General features: G+C 46.9%; 1 protein-coding gene across 5 annotated transcripts in view; it reads right to left on the reverse strand.

The window, feature by feature from the left end:
* Nucleotides 1–26,258, reverse strand: part of JADE2 (jade family PHD finger 2) — a 144,580-nt gene that overhangs the window by 98,799 nt on the left and 19,523 nt on the right. For all 5 annotated transcript variants that reach the window (XM_025196055.1, XM_025196053.1, XM_025196052.1 and 2 more), the window contains exon 4: nucleotides 4,365–4,522. In XM_025196055.1, the coding sequence (XP_025051840.1) occupies nucleotides 4,365–4,522 (158 nt within the window). The remainder of the gene's footprint in view (nucleotides 1–4,364; nucleotides 4,523–26,258) is intronic.

Raw genomic sequence — 26,258 nt, forward strand, 5'->3', positions numbered from 1 at the left:
GCCGGTTCTAAATGTAGGCATACGTGGCGGCTAGCTATTGGCTTGCTAGCCGTACAAAAGGCTTGGGTAGTTTCCGCCCAAGTCAGAGAGAGAGGAAACCTGGAGAGATACAGAACTCGCCAGGAGGAGGAGACTTCGCACTGTGTGAAGATCTCCAAGCGATGTGGACCCTTGCGGACCCAACGCGCCCTTCTTAAGCAGGCAACGGAGGTCTGTTTAGCTTCTAGCCTCTCCCCGTCACTGAGCGCAATCCTAGACGTATCCCTATCCTATATACCCAATTTTCGAACCCACGGAGTCTTAACAGCTCCGGGGGACCTGGGAACCGAACAGAACCCACGGAGATTCAGCCACTCCGTGAGGAAAGACTTGCCGAACCCGCGGAGCCTAAACCACTCCGGGGTCAAAGAACCGAGTTTGTCAGAGTCCTCCAACGAGGATTCAAGCGGAGCTGTGCCTGGAAAGCTGTCCAGCCTACACCGCGACCACCTTGGGTGTAAGTAAATAATCTTTTCAATCAACCATTACACCTCTGTAACTGATTCTAGCTCGTGCATGCCTTACCGCCCCGCGGTTTCCTTCGGCCCTGTGTGCCTGGGCTGCTGGTCACAGTCAGCGTGCGCAAAGACAGGCCCGGCTCGCACATGGCAAGGATGGGATCGGGAGCCGGCCCGCACAGCCCCCAGCCAAGCTGCCCATGGCTCTGTCTCATGCTCCACCCCAGCTGAGCAGTGCCTGCCCCTGTCCCTGCCTCACTCCCTCCCTTACCATGGGGGCCTTGATCTGCACCCCCACACACACACACTTACCTGCCAGATGCTGCTCTCGAAGCTGCTGGGATGCATATTGGCTATTGGATCAATATCAGCCAATATGGCTTGTTAATAATCAACCATCACTATCAGCCAGAAAAATCTTTATTGGTGCACCTCTAATAAACTACATCACAAAAAGGAAGCTTACAAGAAGGGGAAACTTGGACAAACAATGAGGGAGTATTCCTTGGGTATGCAGGGATGAAGTCAGGAAGGCCAAAGAGCAACTGGAGTTGCAGCTAGCAAGGGACGTGAAGGGTAACAGGAAGGGTTTCTGCAAGTATATAAGTAACAAGAAGAAGATCATGGAAAGTGTGAGTCCCTTACTGAATGGGGAAGGCAGCCTAATGACAGAGGATGCAGAAAAGGCTGAAATGCTCGATGCCTTTTTCATCTCAATCTTCAAAAGCAAGGTCAGCTCCCAGACTACTACACAGGGCAGCACAGTTTGGGGAGGAGGTGAGCAGCCCTCAAAGGTGAAAGAACAGGTTAGGGACTACTTTGAAAAGCTGGACACACACAAGTCCATGGGGCCAGATAGGATGCACCCAAGAGTGCTGAGGGAGTTGGCTGATGAGATTGCAGGGCTGCTGGCCATTATCTTTGAAAACTCAACTCATGGCGATCAGGAGAGGTCCCAGACGATAGGAAAAAGGACAATCATAGTGCACATATTTAAGAAAGGGGAAAAGGAAGACCTAGGGAACTACAGGCCAGTCAACCTCACCTCAGTCCCTGGAAAAAACATGGAGCAGCTCCTCAAGGAATCCATTTCTAAGCACTTGGAGGAGACGGAGATGATCAGGAACAGTCAGTATGGATTCACCAAGGAGGGGCAAATCATGCCTGACCAGCCTGATTGCCTTCTATGATGAGGTGACTGGCTCTGTGGATGCAAGGAGACCAGTGGATATGGTGTACCTTGATTTTAGCAAGGTTTTTGATACGGTCTCCCACAACATTCTCACAGGCAAGCTAAGGAAGTACGGGTTGGATGAATGCACTGTAAGGTGGACAGAAAACTGGCTGAAGCACCAGGCTCAGAGGGTAGTAATGAATGTTTGATGTCTAGTTGACTGGCAGTATCAAGTGGAGTGCCCCAGGAGTCACTCCTGTGGCTGGTTTTGTTCAATATTTTTATCAACAACCTGGCAGATGGCAGAGTGCACCCTCAACAAGTCTACATATGACACCAAGCTGGGAGGAGTAGTAAATATGCTGGAGGGTAGGGCTAGGATTCAGAGTGACTTAGACAAATTGGAGGATTGGGCCAACAGGAACCTCACAAGGTTCAACAAGGACAAATGCAAAGTCCTGCACTTAAGGCAGAAGAATCCCATGCACCGGTACAAGCTGGGGGCTGACTGGCTGGGCAGCAGCTCTGCAGAAAAGGACCTGGGGGTTACAATGGACAATAAGCTGAATATGAGCCAGCAGTGTGCCCAAAAAGGCTAACGGCATGCTTGGCTGCATTGGTAGGGGTGTTGCCAACAGGGCAAAGGAAGTGATTATTCCCCTCTATTCAGCACGGGTAAGGTCATATCTGGAGTACTATTTTCAGTTTTGGGCCCACCATTACAGAAAGGATGTGGACAAACTGAAAAGGGTCCAGTTGAGGGAAACAAAAATGGTGAGGGGGCTGGGGGACATGCCATGAGGAGAAGCTGAGGGAACTGGGCTTATTTAGTCTAGAGAAAAGACTGGGAGGGGATTTAATAGCAGCCTTCAGCTACCTGAAGGGAGGTTACAAAGAGGATAGAGTTAGTCTGATCACAGTGGTGGCAGGTGACAGAACAAGGAGCAAGGGTCTCAAGTTGCAGCAAGGGAAGTTTAGGTTAGATATTAGGAAGAATTTTCTCACTAGGAAGGTAGTAAAACACTGGAACAGGTTACCCAGAGAGGTGGTGGAATCTCCCTCCTTGGAAGTTTCAAAGATCTGGCTAGACAAAGCCTTGGCTGGGATGATCTTGTTGGGGATGGTCCTGCTCTGAGCAGGGGGTTGGACTAGATGACTTCCTGAGGTCCCTTCCAGCCCTAATTTTCTATGATTCTATGAAGGGAGAAACCAGCGACCCCAAAATTGAGATACAGTCTCACACCTGCACTCCAGGTAGGAGACAGGATACCCTTACCTGCAATTTCTTGATGATGCCATAAGGATTATGGAATCTGAGCACAAGGGTTACTCCACGGCTATAAAAAGGTGGCCTTGAATTTTAGCGCAGAGAGAGATGATGTTGCTACCCTTTTCCAAGTGCTCATCCTCTGTATGGACAAGAGCAGTATACTCAACCTCTCCCATCGAAGCAGCTATTTAACTTTTATTGCTGCCTATATTTAAATATTTATTGATGTTATATTTATCTAGACTGATAGGCTTGTTTCATGTAGCTTTTGGTGGCTGTCTGCCCACTTACTGGCCGCAGTTCCCCTTTGTCCCCTCTAAATTCAGGCCTTCGTCTTGTATCTGCAACGCATGAAAATGAAAATACACTGCACAGACAGCAGGCTCACATCTTGAGGCCAAGTCTTATCACCCTGAGTCGTGACACCACAGACTTCAGGAGGGCTTAGGCAAAGATGAGATGTTTCTAGATGGGTCCTATATGCCCACAAGTCACTCACCAGATTAATGGCTGTGTGGATTCTTATGTTTATTTTACCCTGCCCAAACCCAAAGACCTTTTTGCAATGCTATTACCATGAGCACATAGAGTGCTGGCATCCCTGACAGTGCTTTGCTCCCTCATTTAAGGCAGGCATTATTACTGTGCCTTTGAAGGACTTTTTCTTCCTGAAAAATCAGGTGCCTCTTTTTCATACGCCCTGGGAGTGGGGCGCAGTTATAAGCTTGAGTTCACATGCATCCCTAAGCTCTATGTTAGCACCTCTGTCTTCTGTCAACACATTCCCCGGCCACACTGAGGGTTTTGTTTTAAGCAGTAAATTGAATGTGAATGCTGCAACACTGGCTCACATATCATAAAATCTATCACCCATCACAGACATGATTTCTACGCTAATCTGAGCTAAGGCACTTGTGCACATGGTCACTGGTGTACTGCTAAATTTGTGCTGCTTCCAGCATGCTCTTCCCAGAACATCATGGTCAGTCTGGACATCTCTACAAGACAAGATATTTATCCGCCCAGAAAGATACAACATATCTTACATTTGACTGGACCACTAAAGGATTTTGTCCTTTGCGTCTCCCCTTTTGTATACTGCCATTTAGTCTTGGGAGCCCTTTCAGCAACACAGCCTGCAGCTGCAGCTGGACTCTACTTGGTTCTGCTGCTTCTATTTGCCCCCTCCCCTAAGCCCTTTTTACCAGCCTGGTACTCGGTTCCACCTAACATGCATTCCCAGCCTGCCTGCTTTATTTACTCTGCATTACAGTTTAGACAGCCATATAAACCCAAATTATTTTGGAAGCCCCTCAAATAAACAGACGGGCAAAGCAATGCCAAGCAATTAAGTAGACCATCCAAGGACAGGAAAAAGAGACAGCATGTATCTAGCAATGCAAACAGTAATACGCTCACTTACCTAACCACTGGTTCAGGTATTGCCTCTGCACTTGCTGGCACCTGGACTCCTTTCTCCCACTCTTGTCTCCAGGGATCAGCAAGTATATAGTACTCATCTGGGCTCAGCTGGTATGAATCGGGGATCTTCATCGCTGTTATCAGATCAGTACGAAAAACCTGTACCAAAAAGCAAGGGACAGACTTAAAAGGCTTAGCAGAGCTGAGACATTAGCCTTACCGTAGCAAGCTAGTACTCAGGTTTCTGCTGCCTTCAGGGATTTCTCATGGCAAGCATGAGAAAATGGAAGGACCTATTTGGAGCACTGGAACAGTGAAAGCATAGAATAGGTAAATTCATTTCACGGGTTAGGATACATTGTCAGTCCTTCTGTTTTTCATCAAGCCAGTCTATCTCAGAGACCTACTTCCAATCTGCCACAGATCTCCTGAAAGGGGAGGGTCCCTGGTAGTACAATGCTTTCAAGCAATTTTCCTCCTATCCCCTTAGCACAGGTTGCGTGAGAACTTCTCCCCATGAACAGGAGTTCTCCTTGGCATAGCTCAGCTCCCCCTACCTCTTGCAGAGGTGCTCTGAGGACAGCTCTTGAAGTGGTTGCTCATCAGACTGGACTGAAGTCTAAATAGAGTGTCTATGTACTTTCTGATTCTATTTTTCTTTTTTTACTTTCCTGTTATTCACTCTTGCCTTGGGGAGGTGGCCTGGCAGACTGCAAGTGTGTTGTTATTATCTGTCTAAAGACACGGAGACATGACCGCTGGAGAGAATTCTGGGCATCCCAGCGGGGAGCCCTAGAGGTCCCTGGGCAGGTGGTGACCCTGAAGTGTGATGGCATGGATGGATCTGGCTTATTGTTATTACTATGATAAGAACCAGGAGACAACAGGGCCCAAACCACAGACTGCTCTCAGCGGTCCCCGCGAGAGAGTGCACTTTGCCACTCTGAGACTGGGGTGGCCAAGAGATAGGCCTGCGCAGAACTGAACCTCAACCCTTGGTAACCAGCATCTCTGTCCAGTGACTACAAAATCTCCAGGTTTGAACTATCCTGTTTTCCAATCCCGTCATTCAACAAAAAGAGTACTTGCCATCCGTCAAATTACAAGTCAAAAAGTCAGGTAGTAAAAATCTTAAACTATGAATGTAGTGGCCTAGATTCACACCTTACTTATATCAGTGTATGTTAAAGGTAACTCCACTAAACATCAGTGTAAACCAGAGGCAGGTACAATTTTAACTGCATATTTCAGTACAGCTTGGGACAGAAAAAAACTCATCGTAAAGAAGGGTGAAATAAAGCGTGTGCTATCCTCCCCGAGCTGATCAATGGCCTTAACAGATCTACATGAACATCCACTTTGAACTCAACAGAAAATACGACTCCTTTTCTGTTGCATTCACTTTCTTCAGATGACTCCTTTCTTCCTGAATGGCTGATACAGATAAGGCAGTAGTGAATATAAAGCCACCTGATTCCCATGCATGCTTTAGTTTATGTTATCTGCTACAAATGCAAGCAAGTCAGCAAAAAACCTTGTATGATCTGCCTTCGCAAACTATTCCATTCAGGTCACAGCATAATATCAGACATAACATGCTAGGGTGTTTTCAGTGAAACTCATCATTGTTAAAGCACAGTCTGAGCTGCCATTGCAAACAGAGGCACTTAAAAACAGCTAGATTATCTGATGCTGACCTTGCCCCACTTTTAGAACAAAATCTAGTGCTTGACTTTTCCACCCGGCAATGCAAGGACATGCCCAAAGATCATAGCCTGAGATACATTCAGTATTTTAAAGGACAACTCCAGTTCTTAGTTATAGGATTTAACAAGCATATTTAGTATTTTCTAAGAGCCAGAACATTTGATCTCAAGGTGCAAGTATGAGGGTGAGGGGTAAGGAACCATTTCTGGCTGACTCCAATTCTAATCCAGCAATATCTGAAACAGAAGCCACCTCCAAAGGCATGGGTGAGACACGGGGAAAGGCAAGGAGGGAGGACTTTCTTTTCCTAGCTATGGAAATCATTGTCCCCCGCTTACTGCAAATAATAAAAAACCAACACTGAACAACTGCCTCCAAACCCCTAAGGCCTCTGGTCCTTCTCACTGCTCCTCCTTTGTTTCAACATTTGCACCTGGAGTAATAGGAAACACTTTTATTTTATTTTGGAGGAACCGTTTTCAGTTTGTTGTCCGGATCATGTAACGATACTGAGAAAAGCAAGCCCGCAGATAAAGCACAGGATCCAAGTCTGTTCTCAGCTGCACCACAGGAAATCCACACCAACTCTAGCGGCCTCGGTAGAGGGCATTCTGGATTTACAATGGCGGAGTCGCGAGCAGCATCTGCCCCACAGAGCGTCTGAGCCAGCAAGTGACTCACAAATGCTCTGCAGTGCTAGTCTTCTGAGAGCCAAAGGAAGAGATGGGACGGGCCAGCTAGGATTGTGGTGTAAATCAATGTAGGCTGAACTGAGTTATCCCCATTTACACTGGCTACAGAACTTGTCAGCTCTTTTCGGGTATCTCTGGTAGTGAAAATTCAGCTCTGCTCTGGATATGAGAGTTGAGGTAAGAATTTGGCCCAGAACAATTTTTCAGTTCATGCACGTGGCACGAGTAATCCTTCCCAACTCAGCTCCGCTGGAACGGCTGGTCTGAATTGCTCGTGGTTACTGGGTGCCTACGATGTTTAAAACAATACCTGGCACCTTTTCGTGGGCTCTCTAACAATCTGCAAGGAAACGCAAAGGAATTACTAGGTTACAAAGCTATTTCACACTTTAATTTTCTGTCTCCTTCCCAAAAGGATAGAGATTGTTTACAGTCCTGGAAGGGAAAAAAAAAGTAAGCTTGCTTAGTGAACAGGAAAAAAATCAAACTAAATGGTGCTGTACATGCCTGTCTACATGTCCAGAGCCTGAAGCCCAACACACGCTGATTCTCACTGACCCATTAAACTGCTCCTCCAAGATCTATGCCAAGCCTCTCTGCAAATCCTCAGCCCCGTGGATAGTGATTTTACTCATCCTCCCTTACTGTTTTGCTCCTGGTCCTATGGAGTCTTCCCTGATATACACTACGGGGAAAAAATAATTCCAAAAAAATCCATCATAGTAAATAAGGTTTTTCTTCCAGGGGATTGCCTGACAGCAATGATTTGAGCAATCCTGTCTCTTGGAGAATAAAGAACCATTTGTAAATGAAAATGGATGATTTCTCCTTCTCTCCGCCATCTGTTATTATCTGAAATAATAACCTACAATACCAGCAATAATACCCAGACGCCATCTAGGTCTAATCAGCCTGTCTCTGGCTACTTCTGTGTAACAATCTGCGGTGCTGGGATGGATCAGGTGTTTCCTTCAGATGCTGTTTAATCTGTTTTGAGTGTTTATTCTCAAACTGACTACTGCTTGGTGTGAACTGTAATAAATGATTCAAAGACGGTTTCACACTTTCAATATAAAGATAAAATGCTCTGGAGGGTCTTTTAGAAACCAAATCAGCTCCTATAGATGAAACTGCACATTAACCCCTAACTGAGACCCAGTATTTAGGTCAGTTCGTTTAATCCTCGGAGCCTCAGCTGATAACCCAATTAGAGCTAAGTACAAATACATAAACCATTTTCCTATACCAGTAGTTTTTAGAGGAGCAGCCCCTTCTTCCTGATGCATTTGTCTGGAAACACTTTTGACCACATCTATACACTACTAAATTGAACTGCCCAGACATGGTCTCAATGCATCTTCCTATAAAAACATAATTAATAGTCTAGCTAGTACAGTCAAAGCCAGGCTAGGTTTGAAAAAGGTCAAGTTCCTTGAAGTCTCTATGTGCCAATATAATTTAATTGTTAAGAATACCACAGTAACATTTTATTATACTGCCAGTGTGAAAAATTAAAACAAGATTAAGAAAAATGCTAATTGAACATGAGAAGAAACAGGCAAGAAGTTGTAGTGCTTACAGTTTTGCATATGTGAATATCAAGTAATAATAAGCTAATAAAAAAATGAATAAAGCCAATGCTGTTCTAGTGCATTTGCTGAAACATAATGTACATGTATGCCCTTTTACTGATAGATCTGCATTCCCCAGCATTCTGTTTAAAGGCTGTTTCAGTTACTCACTGTCACCAAATGACTATCTCCAAAGCATACAAAGCAAACAAAATTCAGCATCAATGTGAACCTTTTACCTTGCACTGGAAGAGCCTCCACCAGCTGGCTAGCCTGTTAAGTACTACATGTAATTCTGTTTTGGTGGCTGTGACAATCTGTCCTCTCTGGACTGTATGCATTTTAATGATAGCATGCGAGATTCATTTAAAATCTTGATATCCCTCTACTTGCCAATTCAGTGTGGCACAAATAAAACAGCATTTCTAGAGCCACCTTGATAGTCAATATTTTCCATAGGAGTCAACTCATTGTAGGGTCTTTCAGCCCTGACGTTCTCAGCCTAAGATGTCTAGGGATTTATTTTCAGAGGTGCTGAGAACCCCCAGTTCCAACCAAAGTGAGAGGAAGCTGCAAAAGCTTGGCACTTTCAAGGTGTCTTGAATTGGACACAAATACTACGGCACTCGAAACATGCAGGACACTTGAAAATTTAAGCCAGGACCTTCCTGTCTGTTTCCTCTTCTCTAATGTGGAGATGGCAACAATTCCCCGAGGCACAGGAACAGGGCGGCGCATCTACACGTGCGTATTAATGATGTTCACTGCTCCCACGTGCACCGTCTGAATGTGTGCCTGGGACCAAGCATGTTGAGCCACACTGGAGCAGCCCCAGCTGGCAGGAGGACCCGGCTGAACATGATGTGGAGGGGCTGGCTGGGGCACAATGGTGCTTCAGTGAGGTGCTAGCTCAGGGGCGGGCAATTATTTTGGGCAGAGGGCCACTTACTGAGTTTTGGCAAGCAATTGAGGGCCACATGACAGGCAGCCCAGGGCAGATAAATATTAATTTTCTAAATTTTTTAGGGATAGACTGGCCTGGCGGGCCGCATCCGGCCCCCGGGCTGCATTCTGCCCACCCCTGTGCTAGCTGGCAGGCAGCTGCTGCACTGAAATATCCTCGTGCCCCAGCCAGCTGGGTCAGAGTCTACACATGTTGCAGCACACACACAAAAAACTTTGGAGCAGGACAATACTTGTATTTACAAAGATTAACCTGCTGCAGAGTTTTCTAGTTTACTGCGGCCTCCCGTACAGATGCAGAAACGTTTACCGTGGAGCTATTTAGGCAGCTCTGCAGTACCTCTCATGCAGATTCACCCGAGGTGTCAGAAAACTTAATTCATAATTATGGGAACGTTTCCCTGTGCGTGAACTCCAAACACCATGCCCATTTACATCTGATTGTAAGGACTTAAGTGTGTCTTATAGGCTTGTGCTGGCCCTCAGTGGCTGTATCCTTTGCCAGCCTCAGGTGAAGCACCAAGTGCATTTTATTCTGAGCAGCACAACAGCTAAGGCTGACGATTCGAAGCTCCTCTCTGAAACAGCTGCTAAGTCTGTGTGAAGTACCAGACCCCGGGATGCCGCCTGCCTCTGAGATGGCTGCAGACTCTCTGAAGTATGCCTTCCGCTACTCGACCTTGTTGGCTTCCAAGTGCCCTCAGCTTCCCCCTGGGTGCTTCACTATCCACCCAAGTCAATTACCTGATGATGATACCGACTTCAAAGCCGTGGCTGAATAAATAATCAGAAACGTGACATCACCCGTTCGTTATATGTAAATAACGAGAACTCTTCGAGGAATTTTCTGGCTCAGGAGTCAAAAGCTGGCACCGCTGACAAAGCCTGGTGGAGAAGTAACAGCTCCTGCAGGCATCCGAGGAGAGTGTTTTCTTCCCCCTAGTTAATTGTTTACTGCAGTATGATTGTGCAATTATACTAACCTGTCAGGAGAGCACAACTACAAGGAAGCTGGCTTCAACAACATTTGCAGGATCAGGTACGGCTTCTTGTTTTCTCTTGGGAAACAGCCCCTCTATTTTTTGATTGGAACTGACAAGTTCAGCATTTTGGAGGGCGCTCACCAAGAGCCAAGTCTGGAGAGGGAAGCCGAGTTTGCCATGAGGAATGCACGCTACGATTCTGACTTCAACGATGGAGACAGCTGTCTGTTAGGTACTGTACCAACTCATTTCACATCAGCCATCGAACAGGCATTGGATAGTATTTCTGAGCAGCCCCAGTCTGACCTTGATTTGAACGGGTGACCCAGAAGCAAAAGGTTCCACATCCCACCGCCAGACACTCCGAAGAACTCAACCTTGCAAAGGAACAGACGCTTCTGCGCACGTTTATCTCTGCCGTCAGTAGCCGGGAGGACCAAAAGGCACATATTTAGCACTGTACGTGACAACAGGCCTACCTGCGCTGTGCTGATCACTGGCCTGTCAGCAAGACTAAGACACCTGGCAGAGTGGGTTAAGGGGAACAATGCTTGTGTTTAAATAATAAAAGGCTCTTTAAAAAAAAAAGAAAGAAAGAAAGTGTTTTACAGATATCTTCATCCATTTTCATTTGGTGAACAAACAAAATATGATCATAGCAAATGAAGGCTTGTGCTGCTGTTTCCCTCACACAGTAACTGCACTGACGTCAGAGGGGCTAGGCCTTATTTGCTTGTGCAAGGGACAGCAGATTGTGACACCCAGCAGTGACCTAGTTCAGGTGGCTGTCTGGGCTCCTAGCATTCCCCTCCACCACTATTTCAAAAAACTAAAGATCCTTCTCCTCCTCCTTGCAAAGAGGACACTAACAACAATGGAGCCTTTGTATGAGAAGAATACTAAGAATCCTAATTGAGGTCTAATCCTTAAATCAGTTGACTGGGAACCAGCTATGATAAGAGAGGCAGACAAAGAAGACTCATGCCAAATGAGGATCTGGCCCATTATCTTCATTTTACAGGTAAAGATACAAAGGCACGAGGACTGGCAGTGACTTCCCCAAGTAATAGAACTGAAAACATAGAATCATAGAAAATTAGGGTTGGAAGGGAGGTCATCTAATCCAATGTCCTGCTCAAAGCAGGACCAACGCCAACTAGATCATCCCAGCCAAGGCTTTGTCTAGATGGGTCTTAAAAACCTCCAAGGATGCAGATTCCATACTGGTGTAGTGCTTTACTACCCTCCTAGTGAAAAGGTTGCTAGCCTAAACGTCCCTTGCCGCAACTTGAGACCAGTGTTCCTTGTTCTGTCAGCATCCACAGATCTCCTGACTCCCAGTCCTGTGCCTTATCTGACGGGTAAGCCAGCAAGACAAAATCAGCTAACTGCCACTCTTCATTGTCTCCGTAACTCATGCTGTTGTTTAGAAGCTGCAGGGGCTTTGGAGCTCACACAGAGAGTCAACAAGGGACCCTTCCACGGTATGGGGAGTGTCTCCCACTGGTAATAAGGAAGTTTGGGGAAAATAAAGTAGGATCAACTTATCTGATGCTATCTGTATAGGTATAAAGTTGTACCACTGTCACATCTCAACACCCATTATATGCACAACCCCAAAAGCAAACTTTTATGCACAGACCAAATGTCACAGCAAAGTCAGACTACAAAGGTGCACTTCATGGGTTCCCTGGCCAGTAGGAAGCTGTTTGCAGACAGTCAGTCTGAATGGAAAAGTCCTGCTAATTGAGGGCCAGTGCAGCTTTGCCCCAACCACCTTCCCTCTTCCACGCTCTCTATCTGTAAGAAGATCACTGTGGCATAAAGACACCAGAGCAGCTGTAACAAGCACTTGCAATCAATTGCTCTTCTTGAGGCAGAAGGGGGTCTCATTGCATCTTGAGGTCTTGAGGTTCATATGGACAGGATTGTGCTTGTGTCAGAGGTCAGCTCCTCACCACACAGACTATGATAAATGCACTTTCTTTGCTGACAGATATTACCTGGGGTCATGTATTTAATTCTTTCTAAGTCTGCATGGCTGTCTAATGGGGTCACAACTTTTCCCTGTATACATGCTCCAGCAAACCCTGCTATCATTTCCATTGAAAGCCTGTGCTCTACTGCCTACAAGACTTTGAATGCCAGGCTGAGTACAGTATGGGCAGCTTTACAAATGGTTCACAACCTTCTTAGGGGCTGAAGTGAAGAATATCAAGCTATGAATGCAATGCAAGACCTCCCTGGAGGCTGCAGAGAACCCCGCTCCATCCCCTGCAATCCTTAAGATTGAAAATGGGGGCCAGTATCAGCACTCTGTATATTTTTTCACCACGGACTGCACAGAGCACAAGCCTGCTTTTCCCTGCACCAAGTTATCCCCCAAACTTGTCCCTTCTGGCTTCTCAGCTCACATTAGGATAGAAGCTTAGTTCTAACTTTGAGCCAAATAAGTATGATTATATCTATTTCCCCGAAGATGATAAGGCACAGTGCAAGCTGGATTTGCAATATTACTGCTTCACTTATTTAGCCCTTCTTCGAAAACAGATAAGCCTCCACATTCAAAGGCAGCAAGTGTGCCAGCACTCTATCATGATGATGCCTCTGTCTTTTCATGAAGAACTGGAAATGCTCAAATTATTAACTATCAAAGCAGAACACTTTAGAAATGATAGAATGCCACAGAAATTCTAAAGGAAAGCAGATCAGTTGTCTGGAAATCTACCAACAGCTAATATGCTCAAATTGTAATCTAAAATGTCTTTTTGTTTTGAATTGTCTGGGATTACGGTTGGGGAAAGACTCAATTATTCTACTCAAACTCTTCTGAATTATTTATGAAAACTAAATAAAGGATAAATTGGGCACTGATGAACTGAAGACCTGGTGGTGGAAGGAAACTTGTGTACTAGAAAACAAGCAATTTTCTCTCAATAGGACTGTTTACTATTTCTTCCCTTCCGCAGAAATTGACAAATTGTCTTTAAAGGTCTGCTGCTTAGCAACACGGGTTCCACCGATCTGCTTGGAAGATGTTAATTGCTTCTTCAAACAAAATGAACAACTGTTTAAAGGGCTACAACTCTAATTTAATAACCAATGTGAGCCATTAGGCAAAATATGGCGACTGACTGCAGCATGGTGACTTCATTAACGCGCAGGCTGCAGTAGTTCTCTCCCACTACAGTCATGCAGGAGGTAGTACAATTAGGACCTCAATCTTGACTGCCCCTATCCTACATGTGAGCTCCATAGCTCAAAGACTGGCCTCACCCCCATGTCCTTTGTGAGGCTGGAGAGGGAGGGGAAACAACCTTGCCACACCCTACTACGCCCTGAACAAATGGGGAAAGTCCTGACCAAACTGCAAACTCCTCCTGATAGCCTGTCCCTGGAGATTCAATGCAGCGCATGATGGAGATACCCCTGCTCTTACCAACTGCTGGTTAATAGCTCAGCCCAGCTACAGTACTACCTTGTGACTAAACTAAAAAGAAAAGAGCCCCACGTTCCAACTTGTAGACCCGCACCACTTTTTGTTCTCAAAAGCAGCTGTGCCAAAGGATGTGTGGTGTCACAGGCTCCGCAACATCTGCATGTTTGGGCTGTGCTACAGACTGTCGGCATTGCTCCTGTGGGCAGACATCTGTCTTTTTCCCATTGGCACTTACTTTTCCTGACTTATTGGTTCTGCCTAGACACTTGCTTTAACGTGATAAATATTATCATTAAACATCAGGCCAATGAGAATGTATGGCACTTCTACTGCACTGCAATCCTGCAACATCAAACCACCATGTGCTTTCAAAATGCCATTTGCACTGTTCTTATGAGAGTCACAGAGTCACAGAGAAGTAGGGCTGGCAGGGACCTGCAGAGGTCATATAGTCCAGGGGTCGCTAGATTCACTGCCTAGGTAGGAAAAGTGGCCCATGATGTTTCAGAAGATCTGAAGGATACACGTGGAATCAAAGGGAGGGAGAGACATGTGTGTCAAGCACAGGCATTAGAAAAAACACAGCAGCAAAACTGGCTCTCTGTTGTGTCATGTGTGCACTCAAGTAACATGACTGATGGGGTGCAAAGGAAAACACCAAGAAATAGCAACAAATGGACCAAGTGCTGTAAATCCAAGCAGATGCCATTCACCTCGCATGCAAATGACAGCCTCAGGCCAGTGCCCCGCTTAATTTTCACCTGAGAACATCAGAGTTAAGTGACGATGATCCTGATGTTCACTGTTTGATGTGGAGTGATCCTCACCCGCTGAAAACGTCCTTCCAACCAGGATTCCTATTCCATTCTTTCCTATATTCAACCTCCTGGCTCATTGCAAACTGGCTTGTGGCAGATTTGAAAGGTGCAGGAGAGAGTTGAGATTTCAAACCTATGTGCACCACACCTTTCTTGGCAACCTTTGTAAAAAGGCCAATGATTAAATGGGCTTGGAGGCGTGAACTTTCATGAGATGGCCCAGGGCTGGAGCATGGGTGGGGAGCAGGCAATAGAGGAGAACTGTTGCTGCTGGTGCCCAGGCTGTCCCTGTTCAGCAGACTTAGTCACCAGAGCTGTCCAGCAGCTATTTACCAGCACTAAATGCATTAATTCATAGATTCATAGATGTTAGGGTCGGCAGGGACCTCAATAGATCATCGAGACCGACCCCCTGCATAAGCAGGAAAGAGGGCTGGGTCTAGATGACCCCAGCTAGATGCATATCCAACCTCCTCTTGAAGACCCCCAGGGTAGGGGAGAGCACCACCTCCCTTGAAAGCCCGTTCCAGCCCCTGGCCACTCTAACTGTGAAGAAGTTCTTCCTAATGTCCAGTCTAAATCTGCTCTCTGCTAGCTTGTGGCCATTATTTCTTGTAACCCCTGGGGGCGCTTTTGTGAATAAACCCTCCCCAATCCCCTTCTGTGCCCCCGTGATGAACTTATAGCCAGCCACAAGGTCGCCTCTCAACCTTCTCTTGCGGAGGCTGAAAAGGTCCAGTTTCTCTAGTCTCTCCTCGTAAGGCTTGGTCTGCAAGCCCTTAACCATACGAGTGACCCTTCTCTGGACCCTCTCCAGGTTATCCACATCCCTCTTGAAGTGCGGTGCCCAGAATTGCACGCAGTACTCCAACTGCGGTCTGACCAGCGCCCGATAGAGGGGAAGTATCACCTCCTTGGACCTATTCGTCATGCATCTGCTGATGCACGATAAAGTGCCATTGGCTTTTCTGATGGCTTCGTCACACTGCCAACTCATGTTCATCTTGGAGTCCACTAGGACTCCAAGATCCCTTTCCACTTCCGTGCCTCCAAGCAGGTCATTTCCTAGGCAGTAGGTGTGCAGGACATTTTTCCTCCCTAGGTGCAGGAGATATAATATATAATAATTATTATTATAATAATATATATTATTGTTATTGTTATTATTATATATAATAATATAATAATAATATATAATATATAATAATTAGGAGATATTTATAAATGAAGAAAGCATGAGTCACGGGGTCACACTATTTTATCTTCCTCTCCCCCCAGAAAAAGGGACTCTCCGCCAGTGCTGGGCACAGTCCCCAGATCACCTTATTCTCACCTCAGGCTCTGCACAAGTGTTTGCTATTATTTTATCCCTTTTAAACAGATAAAATTCACCCATAAAACAGGGCTTCAGTGAGACTTAGTTGATGCATATAACCCAATTATCAGTGGTGCAGGGGTCCCTTCTGTGCACAATCCAAAGGAAATGAAGAGTGCACTAGCCCCTCTAGATGGTGTTAGTTAAGCTGTAGTAGCTTATGTCGCTAGTTTTGCACATCTCTAGTTCAATGTTGGTGTGTCAGCCAAGATGGCGCTGTCTCACAACTTTGCCTTGTATGGGCCCTCTGCATGGAATGACTGTCAAAGACTTTCAATAAATCCCATTAGCCAATTGGACTTCCCCCCCATGCACAGTTTCAATCTACCCTCCTCATCCTACCACAGCACAAAATTTCCCTTGTCCTCTTTGTCGCATTTTCAGCAAGGCGCAAGTTTCATAATCTACAATCCGCGCTCTGATTCTAGTCCTTCAGGTGGTTATAGATTACATAAGAACTGCCATTTACTGGATCGGACCATAGGTCCGTCTTGCCCAGTAGCCTGTGTCACACAGGGACAGAGAATGGAAAGAGCCGAAAGGGAAAGTGAACAGAGTATGATCAGGGTTTTTTTCCACTATTCTCCAATTTGCAGCCTGAAGCATTTAAGGTCTAGCAATTCTAATTCAGAGGCTGTATCCCTAACTCTAGAGGTATGCTGATATATCAGTCAATATCGTTTCAGCACCACACCAATAAAAGGAAAATTGACATTATTGGCAATGAGGTTTTTTTGGCCAACATGGCCAATAATGTCTCCAATAAATGCTGTGTGCACCCACAGCATGCACGCAGCGAGGGGTGCAGCCCGGCAGCTTGGAGAGCAGCATCTGGCCAGTAAGTCTGTGGCAGGAAGGAGCATTGGGGAAAAAAGGGGCATGGGGGCGCAAATCAAGGTACCCACGGTGAGGGAAGGAGTGGGGCTGGGGCTGGGGCAGGCGCTGCCCAGCCAGGGCAGGAGACAGAGCCAGAGGCAGCTGGTCTGAGGGGTGCAAGGGAGGGGACAGGGGTAGCTCCCACCACTGTGTGCACCCTCAGGGGAGGCATGGGGGGCATGTGCCCCCTGGATTTGTGTACAGGGCGAAGGCAGGCTGCCCATTGTGGGTTAGGGCTGAGGGCTGCGACAGCCTCTTCCCAGCAGGGGAGCTAGACTGGGCTGCACTCAGGGCAGGCTATAGGGTGGCTATAGATAATTATGGGGTGGCTGTAGCCCACCCTGTAGCCCCGCTCCCAGCACCACTGCCACCTGCCCCACCCCGAGCGCAGCCCCGGTCCAGGTCCCCTACCAAAAAGAGGCTGGCGCAGCCCCCTAGTCCCAGCCCACAGCAGGCAGCCTGCCCTTGCCCTATGCACAGATCCGGGGGCACATGCCCCCGCATGCCTCCCCCAGTGGTATGCAGCAGATCCCCACACCCTGGCCGAGCCACCCGTGGCTCTGTCCCATGCCCCTCTGCCATGGCTGGGCAGTGCCTGCCCCTGCCCCACTCCCTCCTTCACCATAGGGGCCTCAGTCTGCCCCCCATACCCCTTCCTTCCCCCCCACAGACTTACCAGCTGGATGCTGCTCTTCAAGCTGCCAAGCTGCATATTGGCAATCAGATCAGTATTGGGCAATATGGCCAGTTGATAATCAGCCATCGGTATCAGCGAAAAAATCTTTATTGGTGCATCCTTACCCAACACCCATGCTCAATAGCTACTGATGTCTCTATGCTCCAAGAATTCATCCAAACCATTTTTAAATCTGGCTAAACTGCCCGCTCCACAACATCTGGGGGCAATGAGTTGCACACATTCATTACACACCGTGTGAAAAAGAACTTCTTTTTGTTAGTTTTAAACTTACTACCTACTAGTTTCATTCTGAGACCGCTACTTCTTGTATTGTGAGACAGTAAATAATAAATTCCTATTTACTTTCTCTTCGCCATTCAGTATTTTGTAAACCCTTATCATGTCCCCCCTATACCACGAATCCTCCCTGTTGCTCTTCTCCATACATTCTCTAGTTCTTCTATAGCCTTTACAAGGTTTGAAGACCAGAATTTGCCTACCACTTGGCACAAAAATGTTATAAAGCTTATAATTTATCCATCTTCCATCTTAGATGCACCTAATAATGAAAAATGAACCATTCACATTTTAACTCCATTTACTCAAGTGTGAGACATATTTCAGCAAAGCACCAAAAGCAAAACTAAAAGGGAACAGAATGGTCTGTTGCTTAAACATGATCCACATTTCAAAACAACTTCCCTGTAGCTTATGAGTCTCTCCCCAGCCCAGGTAATGGGGGAAACAGAGCGGCAAACTGATCTATCCTTAGTCAGACGACTGCCTTTGTGGATGCTCTTCTAACTACTCCGGTGCTGGATTTAAGAGAAGGCAAAAGAATTAGTAAATCCCCAAATATCTCTCCCTTCCATGCCTTTTGATTTCTGAACTGAAGGAAACAAAAATTAGGAGTCTTCATGCTTGTGAAATTTCAAACCACAGAAGAAGAACATGCTGCTCAGAAGAGAAAAGCATACACTCAAAAAAGGCCCAACCTCCCTTTCAAATAGTGTTTGCTTACTCCAGGGCCTGGAGGGGCTTCCAGAGCAAAAGATGACGAGTATCTCACAGTAGGGTAAGGGGAGGGAATGGAAAAATAAAAGCATGTTTAAAATGGTGCCACAGGAAACAAAAATGTAAATCTGGTAGCAGACTGAAAAGGATACTTCCCTTTTAACTCCTTCCTTGCAGGCCTGTGCAGTGGCAGGACATGGTGGCAGCATTCCTCAGCCATCCCCATGCTAAGTATTTTCAGCTCAGTGATGATGCCCTGCCAGGTGTCAGACAGGACTGGAGGGGCATTTTGCCTAACGCAACAAAATGTTAGGAAACAGCCAAGGAGTTGAACAGCACCTGATGGCTTCCAAGTGGTTTCTTTCCTCCTGTCAAATCTTCCTGCAACTGAGACTATCTTGCTATGCTGCTTCTAGAGCAGGATCCCACTTAACCACCCGGAGCACTTGCCCCACATCTCTGCTTGTCGTGCTCTGTTTCATCACAAGCACTACTTTTCTTTTAGCTTGCTTGTCTGGATTGGACTCAGGACAGACAGGGATCTGCGGAGCCTGTTCACTAAAAGGCATCTCTAAGTTTCTTCGCAGCAACTAATACTCTTTTTAGTGCCTAAAGGTGCAGGGTTCCAGCTACCTCAAGGCATAATTCATGGATTATGGAGCCTCTCAGTTGTAAGACACCAGTTCAGATCTAGTCTGACATCTATAATAACCAGAAGCCATTTGTATGTGACAGCTCCTGTGTGTGAAACAACCACATCTACAAAAGCACTACGGAAAATCTCAGGCCAGTGAAGAGAAGGACCATGGAGATTAAGGTTTCTGTCACCCCAGAAGTGGCTCCTTTGGGTTAGGACTGAGAAAGCCCAAACTGCTACTGCTCGCTCAGTCTCCAGGTGCTGTCAGTGCAGCCTCTTTCACGGGCATGCAGAGAAAACTGTGACAGTTCTTTGCAGGAGGAACCTGCCACTTGGGCGCTTCACAACTTTGGGTCCTATTTGTTTTTCATCTTGGCTGATTAAAATCCTATTGCCAGCAGATTGCAGTCCAAGCAATAGCACCTTCCCTTCTTATCCAGTAATTCAATACATGCCTCTGATTTTGTGGCAGCTGCTCCCTTGCCATCAGAGCAGCTTGACAGACCAGGTACCGGCACTGTCTACTAGACCCTGAACTCTGGAGGGGATGTCTATCAGTTACATCCCACACTGTCATTTTAGTTGCTGCTTTTCATGTCTGTAAATCACCTAAACGGAGATGGTCGTTTCTGGCCTTTAGCTTAACAGGGATGTCCGACTGACTCAGCCTTGAGTTCGCTAAATGCTGAAGGAAATGATAATCCTCAAATCTGGCCTGTATGGAAAGTCTTTTGACTTGGATGTGTGTCGATAAATACCAATCTGCAATGATGAACAAAGAGATGGTTTTCCAGGTGCACATTCATCATTTTTCTTCACTCCTGTGTTGGTCCAGCCATTTTAAAAACAGTGAATATAATGAGAGACTAAGTTCAGGAGCTGCTCAGCAGCTGGTAAACCAGCCCTATCATCACCCCTTTCCTTGCAAATCTCCACTTCACTGATAGACAAGAGGCTGGGTAAATCCCCGGTGTAACTGCACTGCAGCAACACAGGTCTAATTATTGACTAGTCCCTACAGTTTCTATCCAAGGAAGAACATCGGCTTTGTCAACCAGCTCTGCTCCTGCCACCTGTAGCTATCTGGCCACAACTGAAAGGAGTTGTTTGATCACCACTGCAATCCTCTTAAATCCATATATATGAGAAATTAGGGCTGTGTGAAACAGCATTGTTTCCTTTCGACTTCCATTTCACCATTTGGAAGGGACAGTGCCAGCAGCAGCAGCATCAATCTTCCCCGGTGCTGGGCATGGGCTGTGCCCAGCGCCGTACCCAAGCGGCAGCAACAGCCTCCTCCCATCCTTTTCCAGATGTCTTGACAGCATCAGACACCATCAACCTCAATTTCCTCAATTTCCTACAACAGGACTGTCTGACAGGTGCATGTTCAGTTCCTACTACAAGGATGCACACATGGCCCACTGGGGCTCAGCTCTGTTTCCTGGCTCCACTATAAGACCCCTGCCCTCTAGTTTGGAAGTTATCTTTGTGGTATGCTTATCAACATCAAAGTGAGGATTTTCTGCCACATCTTCAATTTTTAGCTACGCACTCTGCCTGCCAGAGCATGGTTTTAGCTTGGGCTGACTGTCTTCAAGATGACCAGTCTTGAAAGTCTGTGAATGTGCAAAGCACCTAGCATACCACAGGTTTCACTGTAAACAATAATTAATAATACTTGTTATTATTTCTGGAGTTGGCTCCTGGAAAATTGAGGTGTTACGGACTGAGACCTCAAGTATGTACTTGTAATAACCCCTCCCCGAGGAAATTAACAGTAATGCGTCTTCAAAGGGTGTCATGTTTCCATTCACTTCAACTGAGGTTAGGAAGGGTGATCTTATGCTTGGGGCATGTCAAGGAGTTAGAAGTCAGATTCCATTCCTGATAATGTCATCGGCTTATATGCCTTAGGCTGAATCAGCTAACTTCTGAATGCCTCAGTTTCTTCACCTGTCCTACGGAGATGATAATACTTCCCTGCCTTGTAGCCTATGTTCACTGTGCCAGATCCTCAGCTGGTATAAATCAGCACAGTGCTATGGACTTTACTGCAGGTACACTAGGTTACACTCAGTGGGCATGTCTACACATGCATTTTATGCTGGCCTAAATTTACAGTGCAGTAAATGGGAACAGGCTGGTGTCTACACATGCAAGCGACCTGGGACTAAATTCAGTCCCAGGTCAGAGAAGCCTGCCATGTGCCCCTGTGGCCACTGGGGGAGCTCCAGCCACATGGCTGCCAGCCCTTGGGACTAACTTTAGTCCCAAACTGAAACCAGGAAAGACAGTCAGCCAGGAGCCCTGGGGCTGGGCTCAGAGGCTAGGGACAGACATTACACATAAACTGGTGTAAGTAATCAGAAACTGGTTTAAACCTGTAACAGAACAGGCATTCAGTGCACATAAACCAGTTTCAAAATGGCCAAAATCAGTTTGAGATAAGCCTGGTTGAATGTAGTATCAGACTTAACTAATTTGGCTCAAACCAGTTTATGCAATGTCTGTCCCAGACCCCTTCCTGGTTTAACTTAAAACAGAGTCCTCCAGTGTCCCAGCGTGCTCTCTGGGCTGGTCTCTCTGCACAAGCCCAGCAGGGCTGGCCCCACCCCTCTGCTCCCCAGCCAGAGCAGGGACAGGCAGAAACAGGCAGGGGAGAGGGTCTGGCCAGAGAGGGGTTTAATTCCCCCCTCCTTGTCCTACTAGCAGGGACCTGAGCCGGGTCTGCCGGGTGCTCCCCCCTCATTTACTGCAGCGGGGGGCCAGCATGGCACCTGAGGCAGAGGGGGCAGGGAAGGTGCTTATTTTCCTTGCTGCCCCTGGGGGACCACAGCTAGGTCTGCCCACCCCAACCGCTGCCGCTGAGCGGCGGAATAAGCCCCCTGCTGTCACCTCCACCGGTTGCCAGAGGGAGGAAGAATAACCCCTGTCCCTGGCCCCCCCACCCCCCCAAGAGACCTTGCCGGCTGGCATCTAACCCCACCAGATGGGGGCTGCCTGGGGACCTGGCTTCCCAGACCGGCTTGGAGGTGCCGACAGGCCCTAAGCCCGGCAGCCACCCGTGCCCCTTGCCCTATGCACCTGGGGCTGCACCTGCACAAGCAGCAGTGGACTGGCCGGGGTGGAGGGCTGTTCTGCCGCCATAACACTTTGGGTGAAGGGATGGGACGCTTCTGCCCTGCACGTGGAGCTCCCGGACACCCTGGAAGGCAGAAGCCCTGCGTAGAAGGCTTCAGTCCAGGGACTGCAGCCAGAGCTCCACACATGGGGCAGAAGCCACTGGACTGAAGCTCCACTCCCTCCACCCCTGCCATCTCCCGGAGCAGTTCAGGAGTGGCAGGAATGAGAGGGGGAGTAACCATTGCAGGCAAGGGGAGCAGGCTTCCTAGGGGAGACTCACTCCCCTCCCTGCCCACCTCTGCCTCAGGGGCCACGGCAGCCTGCTGCGGCAGCAGCAAGGGGGGAGGGCCTGGCAGGCCCGGCTCAGGTCCCTGCCAGTGGGACAGGGAAGGGGGAATTAAACCCCTCTCTGGCCAGTTCAGCCCAGCCTGGCCACACCCTTCCCACCCAGCAAAGCTCCCCTGCAGCTGAGGGCACTCTCTAGCACCCTCCAGCCCCGGCCTGAGCAACCGCAGGCATGTGTCCTCATTTTCTCAGTCCAGCGGGGATGTCTGTGCTGTTACAAACCGGTTCAACCTAGGCAAGTTAGAGTAATCTGCAAAGCAGTGGCGACGCATTCAGGGTGCATGGGGGTGCACATGCACCCCAAGAGCACTGGTGCACCCCCTGACAGGCCGTGCTCCCCGCTTAGGCAACGGGTGGGGGGGGCGGGGGGCGCGAGGGCAGGCGGGTGCGCCAGTGCCCCCCCTGTGAGCGCCGGCCGGGGAGTACTGTACCATAAGTGCTTCAATCAGAATAAACTGGAATCTGAACCGCAATGTGTGTCCTGTGATGCACTATGACTGGAGCTCTTCATTCTGTTTCATAAAAAATGGAGTTTCCTTACAACCAACCTCACTGCAAGCACGTTTCTCTATGTTCTTATAACGCCCAATTTCAAATATGGGCAGCCCTGGTGTCACTATGTCCCGATTTATCCTTTGGGAAATCACTTTCTCACTGTCCCGAGGACTTCCTTTGAAATACAGCTGAAAAAAATCTGGGGGTGGTGGCCAACGATCCTGTCACATCTACACTCGACTGTTTTGATTCCATAGCTGCAGGATTCTCCGAATGTGCCACTTCTCATAGGGTTCGGTTACTGCAAAACATTTCTGCTCCATTTCTTACCACTTCACATTTTTCTCCGCCTATCAGTCCCATTTCTGAGTCTCTTCACTGGCTTTCTGTAAAATTCCTGTATCGATTTCAAGGCTCTTTTACTCACTTACAAAACCCTTTAATAGAGTGGCCTATCCAGTCTTGCTGACATTCAGCTCCAGCTTTAAGTTCTTAGTCGAGGGCTGTGCTTTTAAAGTGACTGCATGGTAGGTCTGAAGCTGCCAATTATCTAGTTAGTCCCAAACATCAATCTGAAAGTATTGGATCCAGATACTTTAGTAACTAGTCTCCACTTGTGTGAAATCAGCTTCTGGCTGAGATCCAAGGAGCTGAATCTGTTTTGGTCTTTAAATCTAAACTAAAGAAACACATGTCTAGCACAGTTTTTAATTAGCTTTTAAAACTCCAATGAGTCCATGAACTATTGTTTAGGATTCTGCATCGTATGAATGCACACTGCATTGTGCTGTGCTATGGGAGAACAGAATGTGTCTAATCAAACATAGGCTAGATGGATGCATAATATTAACAGGCGCTTCCCAACCCTAATCTCTATGAGTCTATGATGAGTATTATTTAAAAGTCCCCTTAGCATGTGATATCTGTTTCCCCACTTCTACCAATTATCCACAAGTATAAATAGAGGACTTTGTTCTATCAGCTCTATTCTTGAAAAGAGACTTTCATCAGGCTAGGTTTATGGCAGCCCAGACTTCCCAGGCAGCAAAACCATGCAGAGATAAAGGGGTAGCAGTCCCTTGACCTAGCAACCAATACTACCGATTACTACTAGCCTACCGACCAGTACAGGGGGAGATCTGGGGTGGGAAATCACAGTCCACAAAACGTGCAAACTCCTGGGAGCTTTCGGTTTGCCTCTCTAAGTAATAAGTTAATGTTACAGGAATGGATTTTGCACCATGCTACAGCCAATGGCAAGATTTCCATTGACTTCAACAGGTTCAAGACATGCTCCGCAGAGCTCATAAATTCTAATTCTATTGTAGTGAAATATTAATTCCATTCTAATGATCCAACCTTGTGGCAAATATCCGCTTCCTAAACCATCTAGGGTGAAAGCAGAACACATATAAACCATGCCGCTAGCTCCCTAAAACACAAACTGACCCCCTACAGGACCAAAACTGGAAGTCCTGACTCAACTGGGTTTTGCCTGACATGGAACTGTACTACAAGTCTTCACCCTTCGTGTATACTTTGGTGAACCCACTGACTTTTGCCACTGCCAAAGGCAGAATAACAACCTGAGTGATGTCTTCAGGATATTGTAAGCCACTGCTCCAGAACCCCCAGAAAAGAGCAAAAGCACTTACCGCTCAAACTTTGTTTATAGAGAAACATTTTTCGTCCTCAAAAGTTTAAGCAGAAATAAATCATAGCTACTCTGAAGTGCTCTGTACTGCAAAGCACTGGCAGAAAACATGAGGGAAATTATACCCATCATTCAAAATCAAGTGCATGTAGAAAAACAGAATATATTAGCCAGTGAGACAGGATACAGTACAGGTGGAAATTTAATGACCTTTATCCGCTTTTGAAATCTCACATTTGAATCTCTTCCCTTTTATAAACCTAATAATTTGGAATTTTTCACTGCTGTCTTTCTATCCACAACAGTAACACACAATTTATTGTGGACAATTTCTCGGTAGTTAACATATTCCGTTTGGCTCTATGAACATCACTTTGAATGATGGGCATAATTTTTCTGTGGTTGTGCAGCAATGGTTCACAGCATGAAGGACGTGGGAGTGCTTTTTGTTTTCTGAAACTAATCTATCAGGTTTTCTTTTAGGGGTTTGGTACAACACTCTTTTCTTTCTGATTGCAGTCTTGACTGATGACACACAGTACCTAGTAATCACCAGTGCAGCGAGGGCCATATCCTTCCAAATGGAAAACTTGTAAGTTATTGGAAATGGAAAGTATTGATAATTTTCTTCTAATTTGGTAATAAATGCATTTTTCTTCAGGGGTCGTTTTTGCCTCACTTAAGGAGGTAGATACATGGATGTGTGCACAAGTGCTTTACTCACCTGTGCTCAGAGGGCAGATGGTTGTTTGCCAGTGTTTGGTGAGCTAGGATTGGCAGATCTGGGATGGAGGGGCCCAGACTTTGAATAGCAGGGTCCCATAGGGTGGGGATAAAGTATATCAGCAGATTCAAGTGGGAAGCAGAGAAATGAAAGCGCAGGAACGCCAAATGTCAGGGTATTGAGGGAGATGCTGCATGGAGAAGTCATAAGCAGAAGGACTAAACAAGACCATTTAAGCCATCCAGTTTTTTCAGAGCAATCTTGCAGGACTTTAACCTGGGCTCTACCTAGTGCTACTGGCTCCTCAGTAGGTTTTGAAAAAGAGCAAACCAAGCAGTGGGTCAACTGAGCCACCTGACCCCTGTTGTCTTTCCTGCCTAGTGCAGGGGGACTGGACCCAATGATCTTGCGAGGTCCCTTCCAGCCCCTGACATCTATGAATCTAAGTAGTGACGTCTGCAGTAAAAGCCCCGGGGAGGCTTGGTGATTGCACGTTCCTTTTGTATCAGCTGGCACCCAAACTGTTCGCTGTCCGTTCCAGCTTCACTTCGGTCTTCACTGCTCCAGCCAGTGCCCTTCAGATCCGAATGCATTATGTCACATTGTTCTAGTTCACCCCAGGTGAGAGGAAGAGGCAATATTCAGTGGCAGAGGTAAGAAATGTGGCAATGCTTAAGTGTGTATCTGTGAGCAATGATACTATCTGTCTGTGAGAAAAACAGAGACTTAATTTGTTCATTTGGGAGCCTATCTGGTATCCCTTAATCTACTCTTGTTCCTTCTCAAAATATTGGATA

The sequence above is a fragment of the Alligator sinensis genome, unplaced genomic scaffold (assembly GCF_000455745.1).
Source record: "Alligator sinensis unplaced genomic scaffold, ASM45574v1 scaffold111_1, whole genome shotgun sequence".
NCBI classification, from domain to species: domain Eukaryota; kingdom Metazoa; phylum Chordata; order Crocodylia; family Alligatoridae; genus Alligator; species Alligator sinensis.